Source organism: Petaurus breviceps, unplaced genomic scaffold (assembly GCF_028583685.1).
Source record: "Petaurus breviceps papuanus isolate PSGF00001 unplaced genomic scaffold, PetGlider_PUasm1.0 90630, whole genome shotgun sequence".
Classification (NCBI taxonomy): domain Eukaryota; kingdom Metazoa; phylum Chordata; class Mammalia; order Diprotodontia; family Petauridae; genus Petaurus; species Petaurus breviceps.
Window position 1 is genome coordinate 4,331,091 of NW_027187291.1, and position 18,382 is coordinate 4,349,472.

General features: G+C 47.8%; 3 protein-coding genes across 3 annotated transcripts in view; 1 reads left to right on the plus strand and 2 right to left on the minus strand.

The window, feature by feature from the left end:
* The window catches only part of LSM12 (LSM12 homolog), an 83,584-nt gene that overhangs the window by 23,515 nt on the left and 41,687 nt on the right, over positions 1 to 18,382 (minus strand). The window lies entirely within an intron of this gene.
* NAGS (N-acetylglutamate synthase) lies at positions 2,957 to 9,655 on the plus strand. Its single transcript, XM_069064415.1, has 7 exons — positions 2,957 to 3,461; positions 4,583 to 4,857; positions 5,192 to 5,405; positions 6,071 to 6,251; positions 6,700 to 6,871; positions 7,140 to 7,322; positions 8,991 to 9,655. The coding sequence occupies exons 1-7, from the start codon at positions 2,985 to 2,987 to the stop codon at positions 9,142 to 9,144; spliced, it is 1,656 nt and encodes a 551-aa protein (XP_068920516.1). The 5' UTR covers positions 2,957 to 2,984; the 3' UTR covers positions 9,145 to 9,655.
* Positions 11,177 to 17,713, minus strand: TMEM101 (transmembrane protein 101). The gene is made up of 4 exons (XM_069064420.1): positions 17,398 to 17,713; positions 16,579 to 16,759; positions 15,798 to 15,944; positions 11,177 to 12,268 (listed from the first exon to the last, which is right to left on the minus strand). Exons 1-4 carry the CDS (start codon positions 17,532 to 17,534, stop codon positions 11,960 to 11,962), a joined length of 774 nt encoding a protein of 257 aa, XP_068920521.1. The 5' UTR covers positions 17,535 to 17,713; the 3' UTR covers positions 11,177 to 11,959.

An 18,382-nucleotide genomic window follows, 5' to 3' on the forward strand; every position in this document is an offset into this window, starting at 1 on the left:
GTCACAAAACTTTATGACTTCTTTTTGTTACCATCTATATGTGAAACAGAGTTCCTTGGTTGTAAATGCAAATTGACAACAACCAGAGCAGGGCCTATTTACATTTTATAGTCTCAGGATATCTGTTTTGCTCTCATGTGGAGTAAGTCCCAAGATAAGGGGAATCCCATCTCTAGTCTTTGAAGTTGCTAACACAGGGAAAGGCATTTTAAAATGAACCAAAGCAGTTTGTTTGATTAATTCAGACTTTGGATAAAATATATTAATGATTATCAATATATATAACCTATATCAAATTGCATACTGTCTTAGGGAGGAGGGGAAGAAAAGAAGGAAGAAAATTTGGGAGTTCAAAATTTCACAAAAAAAGAATGTTAAAAATTATCTTTATATGTAATTGGAAAAATATTATTTTTTAAAAAGAGGAAACTGAAGCACCACTTTCTACATAAAGCCTTTCCTGATCCCAATTTATATTTATTCCTTCCCTATTTACATAACAACCTTCTATTTATTTGCATTTATTTTAATAATAGTAATTAGGAAAAAATAAAATATTACTTTAAAAAATAATAATAGCTAACACTCATAATATCTTCCAGACATTGTCCTGAGCAATTTACAAGAGATTGGTGCTATTATTATCTTTATTTTGCAGATCAGGAAACTGAGGCAAACAGGTTAAGTGACTTGCCCAGAGTCTCAAAGCTAGTAAATGAGGCTGTATTTGAACTCAGTACTTCCTGACTCCAGACTCAGTGCTCTATCTACTGGATCACAGAGCTTTTTTATGTTTATCTTGTGTGCATGTGTATCTGGATAAGTGTAAGTGAATATATAGCTTTAAGTAGATGTAGTGTGTGTGTTCAGTTGTTTTTCAGTTGTGGCTGACTCTTCATGATCCCATTTAAGGTTTTCTTGGCAGAGATACTGGATTGATTTCCCAATTCCTTCTCCAGCCCATTTTACAGATGAAGAAACTGAGGCAAATGGGGTTTAGTGATTTCCAGGGTCACAAAGCTAGTAAGTGTCTGAGGTCACATTTGAACTCAGGAAGAGGAGTCTTCCTGATTTCAGGCCCAGCACTCTATCCACTTTGCCACCTAGCTGCCCACAGATATAGATATATAAACATAAATACTTATGTATCCCTGTTAGAGTTACTCTGTTAGCTACTCAAGAATAGAAATTGTTTCAACCTTTGTATTTGTATCCCAGAGGCTCAGCACAATATGGTAGGTCTTTAATAAATGCTTGATATTTGATTGACATCAGTCAGTCAATAAATATTTATTAAGTATCTCTATGTGCCAGGCACTGTGCTAAGCCCTGGGGATATAAAAAAAGGCAAAAGACAGCCCTGTTCTCAAAAAAGCCCATTATCTAGTGGGAAGAGACAACAATCAAACAACTAGGTATAAATAAGTCACATACAGGAAAAATGGAAAATAATCAACAGAAGGAAGATACTAGAATTAAGGAGGATTGGAAACGGCTCCATGTAGAGGGGAGTATTTTTGCTGGGACTGGAAGGAAGCCAGAGCACCCAGGAAGTGGAGATGAGGAGGGACAGCATGCCAAGCATGAGGGAGAGACAGTAAATCCATATCAAGGATAGAAGGATGAGAGGATGGAGGGGTAGGGCTTCAAGAATGACTTCCTGAAGGTGACTATTTCAGGGAGAGTCAGGACTCAGGGAAAATGGAGTAGAAGATCCTGACCAAGGGGAATGCCTGATGCCAAAATCTCAAAGACAGAGTAAAACAGTGTATAGAGTTTAAGACTGGCTGGGTGATGTCAGGTAGAAGAAGGATAAAAACCAAGGCCTGCCTCTAAGACAAGGAGGAAATACTAGGGCTAAGGAAGGGGGGGGGGGGGGAATGTCAACATTGCTGGTTGATTCTAAGCAGATTTGGGCCCAGATGGGGCAGTGAGGAGGGAGAAGGGGAGAGAGGGTTAGGAGGGAAGATGAGTAAAATAAAGGTCAGATCACTAATAGGGAGGGGAGCTGGATCCTTGATGACATTGGTTCATTGACTTGCTCCCCTTCCTGAATTCCCAGGCAGGAAATAGGAAAAATCAATCCAGTTAGTCAGAAGTACCACATTGCTTTCCCCTGTCTCCCTTCCCCTTCTCTAAACTCCAGCTGAGGACAGCAAGTGATAGAAAAACAAACCAGAGCCTACGTTTACATGGGGCAAGGCAGGGGAATGGAGATGACTTGTGTCATTATTCTACTGGCCACTTGGCCTTTGAGGGTAGGAACTGGGGGCCTAAGTGGTCATTCCATAACCAGGTAATCCTGATTTCCAGGGGAGAGTAGGTGGAAGCCCACAGAACTTTGGAGGCAAGAGACTGACCTTCGAAACACCTTGCCCCCCTTCTCCTCTAGTCCACACCTGCTCAAACCACGTGTCCCCATCCCGGTCCCTTCTCCGGCTCCCTATCCTTGTCCCAGCCCTCTGTCCTCTCTACTCTGATCCCCTCATTCTGATCCAGAGGAGGCCAGTGGAGAGGATCTGGGTGCCCTTAATTCCCAGTCTTCCCTTAATCTTTTCTCTAATGCTGCAGCTCCCTCAGCCCCTCGACCCCTAGATCCTCTCCTTTGGCCTCATCCCTGCCACCAGGCTTTTCCGGTCAAGTCTCCCTTCCTGTTCTGTTCCTGGAACCGACCCTGGCAGCAGATCAAAGGCAGCCCCACTCCCACTGCCTTATCTCAGAGACCGCATGACTTGGGATTTACTTGGTTGCCGGTCCCAGGTGGGGGGAGGGATGGGACACCTGGTGAGTCCTATCTGGGCCCTGCCTCCTGACCTCTCCCCAAACAGGTCACAGAGCTGAGCTCTGCCCTCCCTCACCCCAACTCTGCAGAGTCCCGCCCCCCAGCTACTCCAGACCTGGACCCGCCCCCCTGAAGGTTAAGAGTCCCCCGGAACGAGGTGCAGGGTCCATACAGTGGCAGGTTGAGGGGCCGAAGGGTTACCATGGCGACAGCTCCGGTATCTCGAACCCTGGTCGGAGTAGCGGCGGCTGCAGGGGTAGGAGTTGGGACTGGAGCAAGTTTGTGGCTCCGGGCCCTGGGAGGTGCCCATAGATTCAGCAGTAGCGCCAGGCGCCGGGGATCTGGGGGTGCCAGTCCCAGTCGCCGCCTCAGTACTGCCCGGGTCTGGACCCAGCTGCCGAGAGAGAAGGCCGAGCGGGTTCCCGAAGAGACGGCCGGTGACAAGGGACCTCCTCCGGGAATGGGGCCGCCTGCAGCCCCCACGCTCCCGGGTCCAGCCGCCGCGCCGCGGCCGCCGCCCGCCGCGGCCCCCGCCCCGAACTCCAGCCGCTCGCTGGTCCAGCGGGACATTCAGGCGTTTCTGACCGAGTGTGGGGCCAGCCCTGGGGAGGCGAGGCACTGGCTCACCCAGTTCCAGACCACCTATGACTCGGCGGACAAACCTTTTGCCATCATCGAGGTGAGGCGCGTTCTGGGAAGTAACCGGCACTGGCATATCTTGATACGGGACTTGGCAAACCGGGATAGGAAGCCTTCCATATCACTGGTTGGGACCGATGGGCAAAACTTATGAGGCTCCTTATACTGGAGGGGAGGAGGTGTGGATGGCCCCTAGCAAGCTACATGGCGACCTTTCGGTTTGGAGCGTTAGTGCAATCAATTGAGCGCAGGGCACCTTTGACCCTACAGACGGGCAGGGTGAGGTTGGAAAGGAACTATCCCAGCTGCGGACAGGCCCATCTTGGGGGCCCTCTCCTTTGGCCCGACCACTGACTGTTAGGGTAATGGTGGGGGATGCTTCCCAGATTAGAGTAGGGGTGGGAGAAGCAGGGCAGGCAAGTAGAAACCCTGGGTAGCAAGTAGGACACCAAGTGAGGAACCCAGTGGGTTTGTGAAGGAGCTGGAAAGAGGGGTTGGCTTCAGAGGCACTGAGAATTAAGGAAAAACTGGACAATAGTCTGCCTGTCCCTGACCCACCCCCACAACCAGTGCCCCACCTACCTTGCCCTATGTAAGCCCTGGGGTCCAAGGCCACCTCTAAACGGGTGGAGGGGAATGTTGAAGAAACAGGATGAGATTGAGGGGTGGGGAGAAGGAAAGGCGGAGTCACCAGTCCAGGAGTGAAGTGCAGGACTTATCAGAGCTTCTGAGGGCTGGGCATAAATGGTCTAGGAGGAATTAAAGGGAAGGAACCTGGAAGATGGGGCTTAAACCTCCAGAGGCTTAGGGTCATACTGAGGGCCCCCCAAGGCTATACTAGGGGGTAGGGGAAGCTAGAACCCTTAAGGAAGACACCGAGGATTGAGGTCTGGACAAAGGGGCATGGTTGGCAGTGAACACCTTGGCAGATGGCACAGAGTATGGGATCATATGTAGGTATGAGGGTGCTGGTGTAGATATGGGGGGGGGGATACAAAGGACATTGGTATTACTCAGTGAAAGGTTCAGCTATCAAGGATACCAAAATCAATAGCTACATTGGGTCACATAAGGGTGAGAACATTAATGCACATTTAGTGGCAAGTGTTACACAGGATGGATGGGCCATTCCCAATGCTCTCATCACCTCCTCCTCTGAAGGTGGATGAAGGTGTGCTGAAGAGCACAGAGGCAGTCCTAAGTCTGGCCTTCGCCCTGGCCTTCTTGCAACGGATGGATATGAAGCCACTTGTGGTTCTTGGACTCCCAGAACCCACTGCACCCTCTGGCTGCCTTTCCTTCTGGGAGGCCAAGGCCCAGATGGCTCAGAGCTGCAAGGTCCTTGTGGACGCTCTACGACACAATGCAGCCACTGCTGTGCCCTTTTTTGGGGGAGGGTCTGTGCTGAGTGCTGCTGAACCTGCCCCCCATGCCACGTAAGTGCCTTTCATTTCCACATCCACTGTTCCCTAGGCACACTGAAGCTTCCTTGCTACTACCCTGTACTAGTCACTCTCTACCAAGCATGTAGCATCTACTCTCTGAGTTCCATGGATGACTGTATATCCCCTATCAGTACCATTCCCTAGCTCTTCTTTGCAAACTCTTACCATGTTAATAATACTCTCCCTCTCTAAGCCTATATAAACTTCCAAATCTGCCACTTCCCCACACATCACAGTAGGTTGGCACTCTGCCCATCTGTGCCTCCTGCCCCTGGAGTTATGGAACCCCAGACAGCTGAGCCCCAACTGCAACTCTTACCTGCAGCTATGGTGGCATTGTCTCTGTGGAGACAGACCTGCTAAAATGGTGCCTGGAGTCGGGTAGCATCCCCATCCTGTGTCCTATTGGCGAGACAGGTGTCCGACGTTCTGTACTGCTCAACTCCTTGGAGGTCACTGCTGCTCTGGCCAAGGCTCTGCTGCCCACCAAGATTATCTTCCTCAATACTACCGGGGGCCTCCAGGATGCCAGTCAGAAGGTAGATCATATCCATCTTGCCAACTCTCCATTTTCCTATCTCTTCATCCCACCTCAACCCCAAAGAACTTGGGTTTTAATCCCCACCTTAGTCTCACCTAAATTTGATTATCCCTTGTCTAGCCCCCTTGTTTACCTTATGTGTCTCACCTTGCACTTGTTCCCTGTGGGTTCTGGGATGCCCAGGATCCCACACTGAAAGGGTCGGGTCTACATGCAGGGACCCTGGTAAGGTCAGACCAGCCTCTAAAAATTTTATTAAGTTTAATCATTGCTTTTTGTTTTTATGTTTGTCACTTCCTTTAACATTCCTTATTGTACCCCTATCAAACCCAGGGCAACCATGTCTGTTAATGAAGGGAAATGATTTGCCCAAGACCATAAAGTCCCCAACTCTTTCCCAAGAGGGAAGGCACTTCTTTTACCAGTTCTCCAAGATCCTTACTAGTCTATGCATGGTTCTTTTGGTTCTGTTCTCTTCATTGTGTCACTTCATGTGACCAGCCCTTGAATTTGGGGATAGACCACAGAAAGAGGACTCAGTAAGATAGCTGGGAAATCACTGGGAGGAAGGATTAGTGTGGGAAATTCCTGAGAAACGTCTGGACTCAAGAGAAAGGGGCTTGTGATAGGTCCATTGTCATGCTCTCTCCCTGCCCCCCCTAGGTTCTAAGTAATGTGAACCTGCCTGCTGACCTGGACCTAGTGACAAATGCCAAGTGGGTGAGCAGCAAGGAAAGACAGCAAATTCGACTCATTGTGGATGTGCTAGGCCGACTATCCCATGACTCCTCAGCTGTTATAACATCTGCCAATACCTTGCTTACGGAACTCTTCAGCAACAAGGGTAAGCCTAGGCAGTGGGACAAGATCTACCAAATGAATGCTATTGGAGGCTGCCAGTGGGCATGTAAGATTGGCAATCAAAGATGTACAGCAACACACAAGGCAGGCTCATTGTAATATCCATTTGTTAGTTACTATGGATTCCAGGGTAGGGTGGTGACACCAATATGGGACTTCCCCCATGGGGAGACTGGCTGTACTAAAATGGAGATGGATTATGAGGAGATGCTTTTTCAGGCCAAGTCAGTACCACTTTCCATTTGTTTCCTGGGGGAGTTAGGAAAAAATGGGCAGTCCACCAAGAAGATAACCCTTTGCAAGGGGGCAGCCTTAGGAGTACTTGGATGGTAGGTGTGGTAATAATGTAATCCTTATTAACTTTCCATGGCAAGGCAGGGGTGGTGGTGGGGAGTAGGTAGTTTAGTTGCCTTGTTATCTCCCTGTTATAGGGTCAGGGACCCTCTTTAAGAATGCTGAGCAGATGCTCCGAGTAGACAGCCTGGAGAAGCTGGATCAGAAGCGGCTAGTAGACCTGGTAAATGCAAGTTTTGGCAAGAAGCTTCGGGACGACTATCTGGCCTCTCTTCGACCACGGCTGCACTCCATTTACTATTCTGAAGGGTGAGCCAAGGCAGTACTGACCCAGGAGCAGTACCTGTGCTACCCTGGAGGTATCAAGAGAGGGGTTGAGGCAAGAGAATGAGGTGGGAGACAAAGGACAAATTTACCCAACTGTTGTAAAGAATCTGACCAAAAGGGATCCCTGGGAAATGTTGACAAGCCTCACAGGTCTCTGAGCCAGTGGAAAGAGAGGACCAGGAAACTGCTGGTGAGGTTAGGAATGGTAAGGGCAGAAACCCTAACCCTGTCCCACTCACCCTGGCTCCAGGTACAATGCTGCAGCCATCCTGACCACTGAACCTGTGCTGGGAGGCACCCCATACCTGGACAAGTTTGTGGTTAACTCAAGCCGAAAGGGCCAGGGCTCCGGTCAGATGTTATGGGAGTGTATGCGTCAGGACCTGCATCAACTTTTCTGGAGATCCCGTGTCACCAATCCCATCAACCCCTGGTAGGCATTGTCTCTATTTTGACTCTAAAATGAAAGACACTAAATACATCATTTAGTCCAGATCCATTATTTGACCCCCAAAACCTGAAGCCCATGGTCACAAAACAAGTTAGTGCAGAAACTCCAATCAGGGTTTCCTGCCTCCAGGCCCAATGCATTTACAATTACAGCATAGCACAGATGTGTGAGTGACACCCTGGGCTACTGTGCCCATAATGTTCCCTCCAAGTCCAGGGTTCAAGCAGCAGATGCTACTGCCATCAGATCACTGACAATCTGTCACCTTGACCCTGTGGCCTGGACTTCCTTCATCATCTCCAGATACCGTCATCTCTGCGTGCCCAGAGGCCCCCTCACTGCAGATCCTCCAGAGCTCATAGCATCTACCCATTCCCTTTCTTTGTCATCTCCCTGTTGGTGAGGAGTAACACATTCATAGACCCAATTAGGTGTGAGATTTCTGAAGGAACGGGTTCTATATTGATTGGAGATCACACAATAAGTTAAAAAATTCAGTTTCATCTAGCAAAAGGGAAAATATTCACTGTGATCCCCGAAACCTAGGAACCTATGTTCAGTCACATTGGTTCAGCCTGGCCTCAGCTTTATCTCTACTCTGAGCTCCTATAAAGTCTGGATTCTGTTCCTGGCCTCTTCAGGCCAAGGTAAACACTGTACTCATCCTTTCAGAAAGCAGTGAAATGCCTCTGATTCCCCAGAACCTAAGTCTTACCTTGTCTAGCTGCTATACTCACTCCCCTTCTACTCACTAAACAACAGCTCCATTCAAGCCTGCTGCCTCTAGGAAGCATACCATATACAGGTAGTATATAGAAGCACAGCTGATTAGCAGATGCACAGACTTGCAGCACCTGGGAGGCTTTTCTTTATATTAATGATTCCCTCCACCAAATAAGACTCCTCTCCATCCCTCTGGACCAGGGGTCTACACATTCTTTAAAACAAAAAGAGATGATACCTGCATTTCAGTGTAATAAGCTTCCTTTGTACAATACAACATACTGGGGGCAGCCAGGTGGTGCAGTAAGAACACTGGCCCCAGAGTCAGGAGACCTGAGATCGGTTCCGGCCTCAGATATTCGGCATCCACACAAAAATAACTGGCCGTGTAACCTTGAGCAAGTTACTTAAGCCTGATTGCTTTTTAAAAAAAAAAAAATACAACATACTGTATTTTATGCATTTAAAAATACGATTCTGAGAAGGGGTCCACAGGCCTACCCAGATTGCTGCCAATGGGGTCCATGGCACCAAAAATGGTTAAGAATCTCTAGGCTAGACACAGGCACTGTTCTTCTGCTTCCACTCTGCCATCCCCTGCCCCTCCCTCCCAGCTGTACTCTGCAGGATTCTCTTCTCACAAGCAGTAAGCAGAGGATTATTGTTCAAGGGAAGACAACCCTGCCCAGCTGGGAGGAAAGCATTCTGACTAGACCAAGAAGATACTGAAGGAGTGTTAGCCAGCATTTCAAAACAAGAACCTGCCCCCTGGTTGGACAAAGCATGGCACTAGCCAGAAAGAGGGTAGCATAGATCTTTGAGAGTCCGAGTCCAAGGATCCTTCCCACAAGCTGGGGCAATTGGGTGTGCTGGGATTGGAGAGGGCATGCACTGACATTCTCATCCACTGCTCCTTTCCTACACCAGGTACTTTAAGAACTGTGATGGCAGCTTCTCCAACAAACAGTGGATCTTCTTCTGGTTTGGCCTGTCTGATATCCGGGACTCCTATGAGCTTGTCAACCATGCCAAGGGACTGCCTGACTCCTTCTGCAAACCTGCCTCTGACCCAGGCAGCTGATAGGAGACATCAACCCTTCGGGCCCCAGCCCAACTGAGTGCACAGACAAGAGCCATGCTGAGGCAGTGGTCCCAGGAAAGTTAGGAGGCAGGCCTGGGCTTGCTGGCTGAGAAACTTGAATAGAAAGGGAGATGGGAAGGCCTTGAAGCCCTTGGACTCTGGGGAGGGGAGGGAGCCGGTGAAGCAGCAGAAATAGCAAGGCTGGCTTAGATGAACAGAGTATGGGTACCTGGAACCTGCTGTCCAGAAGTCTGCCAGCTGTTCCAGAACAACTAGCATCTATTTCTTCATCTTCCCTGTGAACTCCGAAACCATCAGGGCTCCTACCCAGAGTGAACCAATGTGTGGGTGAAATACACAGCCACCTCCATATGTGATTTGAGGTTTCCTGTCCCCAGATATTACTCTTGCCTCTCACTACTCCTAAAATTCACCATTTAAGATTAGTTTCTTCAGGCCTTAGGTTTTTCTTTTTTTTTTTTTTTTACTTAAAGCAATTGGGGTTAAGTAACTTGCTCAAGGTTACATGGCCAGTTATTTCTGGGTGTGATGCTGAGTATCTGAGCCCAGATTTGATCCAGGTCATCCCGACACTGGAGTCGGTACTCTTACTCGCTTAGCCACCTGGCCGCCCCTACGCAATTGGGGTTAAGTAACTTGCTCAAGGTTACACGGCCAGGTGTTTCTGGGTAGGTGCTAATTGTCTGAGCCAGGGATTTGATCTCCAGGTCATTCCAACACTGGAGCCAGTGCTCTTACTTGCTGTGCTACCTGGCCGCCCCTCTTAGGTTTTTCTTGAGTCTTCTATTTAAATGTTAGCCCCTTTCAGCTCTCAGATTTGGGCGGGAGGGGAGTTAACAAAGAGGGAGAACAAAGTCCCAAGAAAACAGGGTGCAGAAGAGGGTCCTGGGGTTGGGGAGAAAAGTAGCAAAGCAGGAGAATTTTCTTTTTTTGTTTTTAAACAATCGGGGTTAAGTGACTTGCTCAAGGTTACACGGCCAGGTGTTTCTGGGTGGGTGCTAAGTGTCAGGAGCCCGGATTCGATCCCCAGGTCGTCCTGACACTGGAGCCGGTGCTCTTACTCGCTGTGCTACCTGGCCGCCCCAGCAGGAGCATTTTCAAAGCCAGAGTCTGCTAACCGAGACTTTGCCCTTTACTGAAAGACCCAACTCCTAGCCTCTATAAAAGTGTAGGGAAGAAAAAGAAGTCCTGGTGGAAAAATGAAGAGCAGAAATAATCCCCTTTAGAGTTCCCGGTGACCTCCTGTTCCAGGAATAGTCACTGTCCATCCAAATCAGGTCAGCAGCAGTCTAGGTCCCTGTCCCAAGTCCTACTCTACAGCTCAAGATTTCTACCCCTCCAAAAAAAATTCATCTTCTTGATCCAAACTGGGAAGACAGGTAAAACAGGCCTCTGGAGAGACCCTCCCTGTAAAGCCAGTAAGCACAGAAAGCAACATTTATCATACAAGAGCTGCTAAGGCAACATCAACTGTTAATAAGAGCTAAAAGATGAGGGCAGAGGCAGATACATCTTCATTTTAGTTTTAAAAGTTCAGATGACAGGCTAGATTTGAGGTTTTGGGGAATGGAACTATTTGCCAACATCTAGAAGTCAGGAAAAGCAAGAGCAGGTAAACGGGCTCCAGTGAATACTGGGGAGCCAGGGGCCATGAGTCCATTCCAGCCACTGTCATTTTCCTTTCCTGCACATTTGGATGGAAATAAGTTCTTAACTCTTTGGTTAAATAAGAAATCAGGCATCTACATATTTCTTCATTATTAAAAAAAGGTTGAGAAGTGTGGGTGGGGAATCAATTTGAGTTGGAGCAGGAAAAAATAAAGTGACCCACCAGGAAGAACTCCCAAACTGGAGAACAAAAATGGAACAGAACCAAAAGTTGTAAGTAGGGGTATTTTAGTGTGGAATCTCTGAAACAAAGGGCAAAGTGGGATGCAAGTGCTAGAAGAGATGATCTAAGGTAAAAATTTCTTATCAAGGCACCTGCAAGGAAACTAGAAAAGCAAACCCATAAGTGTGTAAAGAGTGTTTATTTCTGGAAGGTGGTGGAGTATGCTGACTGAGGTGCACAGAAAAGGAGAGAAGTGCTCATGCCCCCAGGACACCTACCTCACAACTTGCGGCAAAGATGTGGCAGAGCCCGGAGAAGTTCCTATAAAAGTAGGGAGGATGGTTTGGAGAACAGCCTTACCCTGGGCCCCGGTCAAGGAGGAATGTTAAACAAATTGGGGAAGGGGGCTAACAAGAAGAGACTAGCATTGCTCAATCTCTCTCTCTCTGTATCACACACACAAACAAACACACACACACACACACACACACACACACACACACACAAAGTGCTTCCAACAAGAGTTTAAGAGTTTAACTATACTGGACACTGTACAAAAAGAAATATACACATATGGTCCTTGTCTTTCTCTGTGTCTTTGCTTCTTCTCCTGGTCTCCTTCTGTCCATCCAGCTTCTCCCTTCCATAATTGGCCCCATCCCACCAAAATTCTCCCCAGAGATTCTTTTCCTGAAATAAATACTGCCTTCCTGGGTCAGAGAAGCCCTGGGGGAGTCCATCACCCCACCCCATCCCAGCTACTAGGGCTTCTTCCTTTTTCTTAAAGTACATTTCTTAGGGGAACAGGGTAAAGGCCCTTTTCATGCCAATCATTACAAAAGAAAGTTTTTAGTTTAGTTTTGTTTTTTTTTTAAAGCATAAATAAACAGCCTGTGGAAGAAAATCCCCTGTACCACCCCCCCCCCAAATCTGCCCCTCTCACCCCATCCCTAAGAAGGTCATTCAGCCATCTGTGGCCAAGATCACTGCAGCACCAAAGATGCCCACATTCTCTCCAATGAGCTTCATCTGATTCCAGAACTCAACTCGCCGAGTGTTGTGCCAATAGATGATATTTCCATCAATGAGGAGGATGATGAGGGGTAGCAGCACAGCCAGGATCTGAGCAGCCAGGGCCACATAGTAGCCAGAGAGGAAGGCCAGAGCCAGGACACCATAAAGGATGAAGAGCAGCTGGAGTGTAAGCTCTCCTCCCGGAATGTGGTTCAGATATGCCAGCCGGTCTTCTTTGCTGTGCTGGAGGGAGTAAGCCTGGGGCGAGGGCAGGGGGAGGTCAGTGGTCCCTGGCACACAGTGTTACCCCTAACTGGAATACTTTCCCCTCTATATAAATCAAATTCAACCACTGATCACCCCTTTAGTGATTCACTGATTCACCCACTTCATTTGTAGTTGTCTTAAAAGTATTCTTATATTATGCTGACTTCTCCAGCTACCATCTCACACCTGTCATCTCTATCCTTGCTTCCACTAACAAACCTCTAGCAAGAGTAATTTATAACCAATGCCTCCAATTCCTCAGCTTCCACTTCACTCTGTAATCCCTTGCATACTAGCCTTCCTCATTCCACAGCCCTTTAATCCTATCCCCAACCACTTCTCATTGATCTGGCTGAACTTTCTACACACTCAATCCCTCTCTCCACTCAGTCCTTTCCTTCTGGGGAAGGTCTTCTCTCTCCTAACAAACTTCACCTGCTAGCCCATAGCTCTCCTCCTTTTGACCAATAAACCTCCAAAAAGACCAGTTTATACTTATTTAAAAGCCTTTACTTCCTCATAACCAGTCAATTCCTTGCAATTGGGGTTCCTTCTTCCCTGCTCTTCCCAAAACTGTTTTCTTAGGTTCACTATCTCCTAACTGCCACATTCAATGGCACTTAAGTCTCCATCCTCCTAAACGTCTCTAAAACATGGTCTTACTGACAACCACCCCCATGGGTGAGTCACTGTTGACAACTTCTCTCCCACAATCTTTATCTCAATCAATGAGCATTTAGTAAGCACCACCTATACATACAACAGGTACTGATATAGTCACTTAATAGATAACTTTACCTCCACATCTCCCTCCTTCAATCTATCTTACAATGCCTGCCACAGTAATCAACCTAATGTACAAAACTGACATCACTTGCTACCCAAAAACCCTTAGTGGTTTCCCACCAGCAAGTGAATCAAGTCCAACTTTCTGAGCCTGGCTTTTGAGACCCCTTCTTTTCCCAATGTTGTCTTATACTATTCCACATATTTCAATTCAATTAAACAAACACATAATAAGTGTTCAGTCCGTACTAGGCATCGAGCTAGGCACTGAAGAAACAAAGACAAAAACTAAATAGTTCCTACCCAAAAGAAGCTTACACCCTTCCAGGGCAGGGGATTCTACATGTACCCAGATATGTCAATACAAAGTATAAAAAAGCAATGCACAGTCATTTTAAGAGGGAGAAAATGCTAAGCAAAAAAAGGTGTCCTGTAGAAGTTCAATGTACCCTGAACTGTTCCTTCAAAGGAAGACAGAGCATCAAAGTGGGACGGCTAAGTAGGGTGCCCATTCCAAGAATCGTGGCAAAGCCATGGATGCAGGAGAAGAGACCAAACACACACATACCAACACTCTGCTTTTTAAACCAGACCTGTGGCTCCATCAGTGGAGTAGTCTCCCAGGAAGGGGCTTCCCCAATCAAAGCCAATCTCTAAAACTCAGTCTTCTTTTTTTTTCTTTTTTTTTTTGGAGGGCAACTGAGGTTAAGTGACTTGCCCAAGGTCACAGGGCTAGTTTTTGTGTTAAATGTCTGAGGCCAGATCCAAACCCAGGTCCTCCTGACTGCAGGGCCAGTGCTCTATTCACTGTGCCACCTAGCCACCCTTGAAACTCAGTCTTAAAGAGACACCATAAAGAATTAGAAAATCTTGGAAATAAGGAAAATGCTCTCCTCAACCAGAGAAAGAACTGATGGAGTCTGAATGCAGATAAAAGCATACTATTTTTCTGAGTGTGTGTTTCTTTTTTCACAAAATGACTAATATGGAAATGTTTTACATGAGCGCACATATACAACCTGTATCGAAGTGCTTACTGTCTTAGGGAAGAGGGAATTGAAGGAGGGAGAAAATGTCGACTCAAATTTTTTCAATAATAAATGTTAAAAATTATTTTACATGTAACTGAGAAAAAATGAAATACTATTAAAAAAGAGAAAATTTTGGAAAACTCACAAAATTATCCCAGAAAGGAGGCCTTCACAGGACTGGGGATGGATGGCCATGGACCAGCCTAGCTGAGTATGAAGAAATTCATCCTGTAAAGGGTAGAAGGATGAATCTTTCTGCCAGAGACTCACCAGTACCTTCTGCCAGGTCACAGAAGAGTTACTGCAGGCCAGAGGAGGCAATAATCTGATCACTGGTAAAATCAGATGTCCCTGAAGCATGGCTAGTTGCACTGTTTGTACTATATCACCAAACCAAACTGTACATTCTACAAAAACAGGAACTACATCTTATAAAAAATTTTATTCCAGTCAAGAAAAACAGCAAAGTGGACAGAGAATCAGGGACATTTGGTTTCAAGTCTTGCTTTTGACATCTATGAGCTATCCCTGTGTCCCAGACACTCACTATGGATATAAATTACCAGTAAACTGTTGATCTGCATAAGAAGAGGGAGTCTCCACACCAAGAATTTCTGATGCTGATGAAATCACAGGTCTAGACTCCTCCAAAAATATTTCAACACAGCTGGATGGCTCCAATACATGCCATGCCTTCCCATCTCCACCCCTCTGCCTTCATTCTCACTGTGCCCAACACACAAACAAGCAATCCCCACCCTCACCCACACCCTAGTCAAGCCTAGAAGGCCCTCTCCCATCTGTACTCTTGATAACTCACCCCTTCCTCAAGGGTCAGCTCAAGGGCTCCTGCCCCTCAATGAAGTTTTTCTTGACCCACCTGTTCAAAAGCTTTTTTATGTGGCTTATTCTGTCTTACAGTTAGTTATCTATGTACATGTTTTGTCTCCCTCCTAGGCCACAAGCTCCAGGACATTAGGGCCTAAGCCTTACTTCTTTTCTTTGTATCTTGTTCAGTGTCTATTGCAGGGCACTGCATAGATCAGATCCTTAATAAATGTTTATTGAATTGCTGAATTGAATAGTTCAGCTTTACTGAATATAAGGTGTGGAATTCTGAGGCTGACCCATTTTCCATTAGCAACAACTGCCACAGAGAATAGTCAGTCTAGAATTATCCCACTCATCACCCCAGCTTAATCAGTCCATATGTGAGCCCCTGAACAAATAATTGAGAATAAAACAAATAATAGAGAATAAAAATTCTCTATAGTACAACCCAAGCTCAGGCTAGGGATGAAGATAAGAAGCAACCTTTTAACCTAGGCTTCTCAAGTAGAACTGAGCCATGCATGGTAGTCTGGGGTCAGTGTTGATAAAGTGATAAAAATGAGACCCCTAAATAGAACCAGCCTGATCCCAGGAACAAAGGGGGCCCAGCATGTAAGAACATCTTTCCCTAAATCACCCAGAAACATGCCTATTAGTAAGGCCAAGTTGCTGTGCATAGAGGATTTGTGGCTTTAGGATGTTCCTTCTTCTCCTGAAAAAGGACAATATGCCAGCTACCCTCCAGATCTCCAGCAAAACTCCACTGGTATGTGGGGAAGCCCCACCTCTGTTCAACTAACTGGAACTCTCTCTCTAAAAACTGTATATCGATGGAAAGACCCACCACAACCCTTGAAACCCTCCCAACCTACCACACAGATGAGGTAGATGCCCAAGAACACTTGGCCTGTAGATTGCAGAGAGCGGCTTCGTGGTTTCTGGCGATAGAGTTCACCTGCCCCACTAGCCAACACCAGAAAACCACCAATAATGGCAATGGTTCTAGAATACATTCGAACCTGAAAATGGGAGAGGAGACCCTATCAGAAACAGTTCATCCAAAGAAGCCCCCCCAGAGCAAAGCTACACTTTTGTCTTTCCCAAGACAGTCAATTTCTCCTATTATACAACATAAATCTTCATTCCTAGGAAGTCTGCTTGATGCCCTCTTCTCCCCTCCCCTATCCCTCTCCTCAGTTCTCCCAGCATGATTCCTAAAGCCATCTTCCCTCCCACTGACACCACTGATGTTACTACCAAATTTGTCCCTGCTCAATTCTCAGGGGCTCCAGTATAACCTCCCCCCACCCAACTGGACACTATACCCATTCACCTCTGTGATACCACGAGTGGAAAATGACCCACTGGCTACCATGCATGGCTTTAGCACAGAAACTCTAGCCGTCTGCCCACTCCTTTCTTTATTTTCCTTTTGGAGGGCAATTGGGGTTAAGTAACTTGCCCAAGGTTAGGCGGCTAGTTTTTTTGTGTGGGTGTTAAGTGTCTGAGGCCGGAACCGAACTCGGGTCCTCCTGACTCCTGACTCCTTAGCCGGCGCTTTACTCACTGTGCCACCGAGCTGCCCCTTCTGCCCACTTCCTTCCCCTCCCGGCTCAGGATACTACAACCCCAGCCCAGGAGGACATCACTCACCTTAAGCCAGTCTCCATAGTGGACATAGCCCCCTACATAGGCCGCATAGGTGCTGATAGCCAGCTGGAGGGCAGCTCCCAGTGCAAACCAACGCCGCTTCACCCCAAACGACATGAAGCTGGCACACAGCACAGCAGCCCCCATATCAAAGTACAAGTAGGGCACTGGGATGTCCGGCTTCCTGAACGGTAAGCAAAGCAGCAATGTGGGGTCCTGTAGGATGCCCAGCAGGCACAGTACTATGCCATGTTCCTACTGAGCACCACAGCACACTGTATTTGGAGTCAGAAGCCTTGAGATTGAATCGTGGCTCAGCCATTGCCTGTGCGACCTTGAGCAACTCACTACCACACTGCTCTGCCCCACCCCCACCCCAATCAGTTTCCCAAACTGTAAGATGAGGTTGGGATAGATGATCCCTAAGTTAAGCGTTTTTCGGGTCAACTGAACAAGCATTTAATAATAGCCTAATGTGTCGGCAGTGCTAAGGTTGTAGCAGAGGGGGATACAAAGAAAGACTTTTAAATATGTGATCCCATAAACTGCTTGCTTCCATCCTTTGAGGGTGCACACTGCCATCCCCCAACTCAGAGCACCCAATATTGACTCAATATCATAATTGCTGCTGCCCCATGCACTATCCCCATAATGTAGCCCTACTAGATTTCTCTCCCCGCCACCTCCTCTTCCTCCACTCCCATCGGCCTCCAGCTTCCTCCTTGCCAGTCCCGCTCCTCCCCGACACCTCCTTGCACCGCCCCCACCTCCCCCCCCCCTCCCCGGCCCGCCCGCCTACGGTGGCCGAGTGGGCTAGCTCACCGGCGCGCGTCGGCCCGCTCGGCATACAGCATGAGCTGACTGAAGCAGCCCCAGAACGGACACCGCGTGAGCAGCACCGAACCGAATTGCATGAGTAGCTGCAACAGCCGCCGCCGCCGGCTCGGCCCTGCGGCCATCTTGGGGAAGGACAGTCGACACCCGGCTTCGACCTCGGCCTTGCTCCGGAGTGAGCAGCAGGGGCGGGCAGGAAAGGGTGACGGGGTAACGCAAACGGAGGCTTCCGGGGCCGCCGGCTTATCTCTTCCGACCGGAAACTGAGCCCAGCCCCGACCCACACCGGACAACACGTGGTTCCGGCTGGCGCGGGGAGGTGCGTCTGGGACGTCAGTCTGCGGAGACTAAGCGCAGCTCGGCGTTTCGTCCTTCCCACGCTGCCAGTTCCCACGTTTGTTTTGGGCGGCTGGCTGCAACTTATTTCTGTCATTTTAAATTCAGATTCAGTTGTGCAAATAGATTCAGCATTGTACTTTGGAATGAGGGATGTTCAGCACTTTTCTGAGCCAGAGCTCTGTTTCCCCATCTGTAAAATGAGGGTGTGGGGGGAAGAGAACCGCTTTTATGGTCCTTTCAGCTTTAAATACCGTGATCCTATAATCAAATTTCCCTCTCTCTGCAGTCTTGAAAATTTGATAAGCACGCAGGGCAGTGGGCAAGTTAATTTCTCCTTTCTGGTCCTTAGTTCCCTGTCTAACGAGGGGTTGGGATTAGAGACGACCTCCAGGAATGGGGGGGGGGGGAGGGAGCAGGCTACATTAGCACTGGGCTAAAACGAAGCCTTTTCATTCGCTCGTTCGGTAACTTGGTTCATTTTCTCTTGCCTAATCCTGCCTCCATGCCTCCCCACAAAAGGTGGTCCCCTATTTGAGGCGTTCACACCCAAGGTTGGGTAGGACGGAACCTTCCCTGCCAAGGAAGAGACTGTGGAATCATTGTGAAAGAGATGGTATTATGTTGGGTGTTTCAA

Excerpts from the sequence above, each read along its gene's own strand:
- NAGS (XM_069064415.1), top strand. The coding sequence starts at position 2,985 with ATGGCGACAGCTCCGGTATCTCGAACCCTGGTCGGAGTAGCGGCGGCT. Across the intron at positions 4,858-5,191 it reads GAACCTGCCCCCCATGCCAC|CTATGGTGGCATTGTCTCTG; the intron begins GTAAGTGCCTTT and ends TCTTACCTGCAG. Across the intron at positions 6,252-6,699 it reads GGAACTCTTCAGCAACAAGG|GGTCAGGGACCCTCTTTAAG; the intron begins GTAAGCCTAGGC and ends TCCCTGTTATAG.
- TMEM101 (XM_069064420.1), bottom strand. The coding sequence starts at position 17,534 with ATGGCCGCAGGGCCGAGCCGGCGGCGGCGGCTGTTGCAGCTACTCATG. Across the intron at positions 16,760-17,397 it reads GAGCGGGCCGACGCGCGCCG|GAAGCCGGACATCCCAGTGC; the intron begins GTGAGCTAGCCC and ends CTTACCGTTCAG. Across the intron at positions 12,269-15,797 it reads GCATCTACCTCATCTGTGTG|GCTTACTCCCTCCAGCACAG; the intron begins GTAGGTTGGGAG and ends CCCTCGCCCCAG.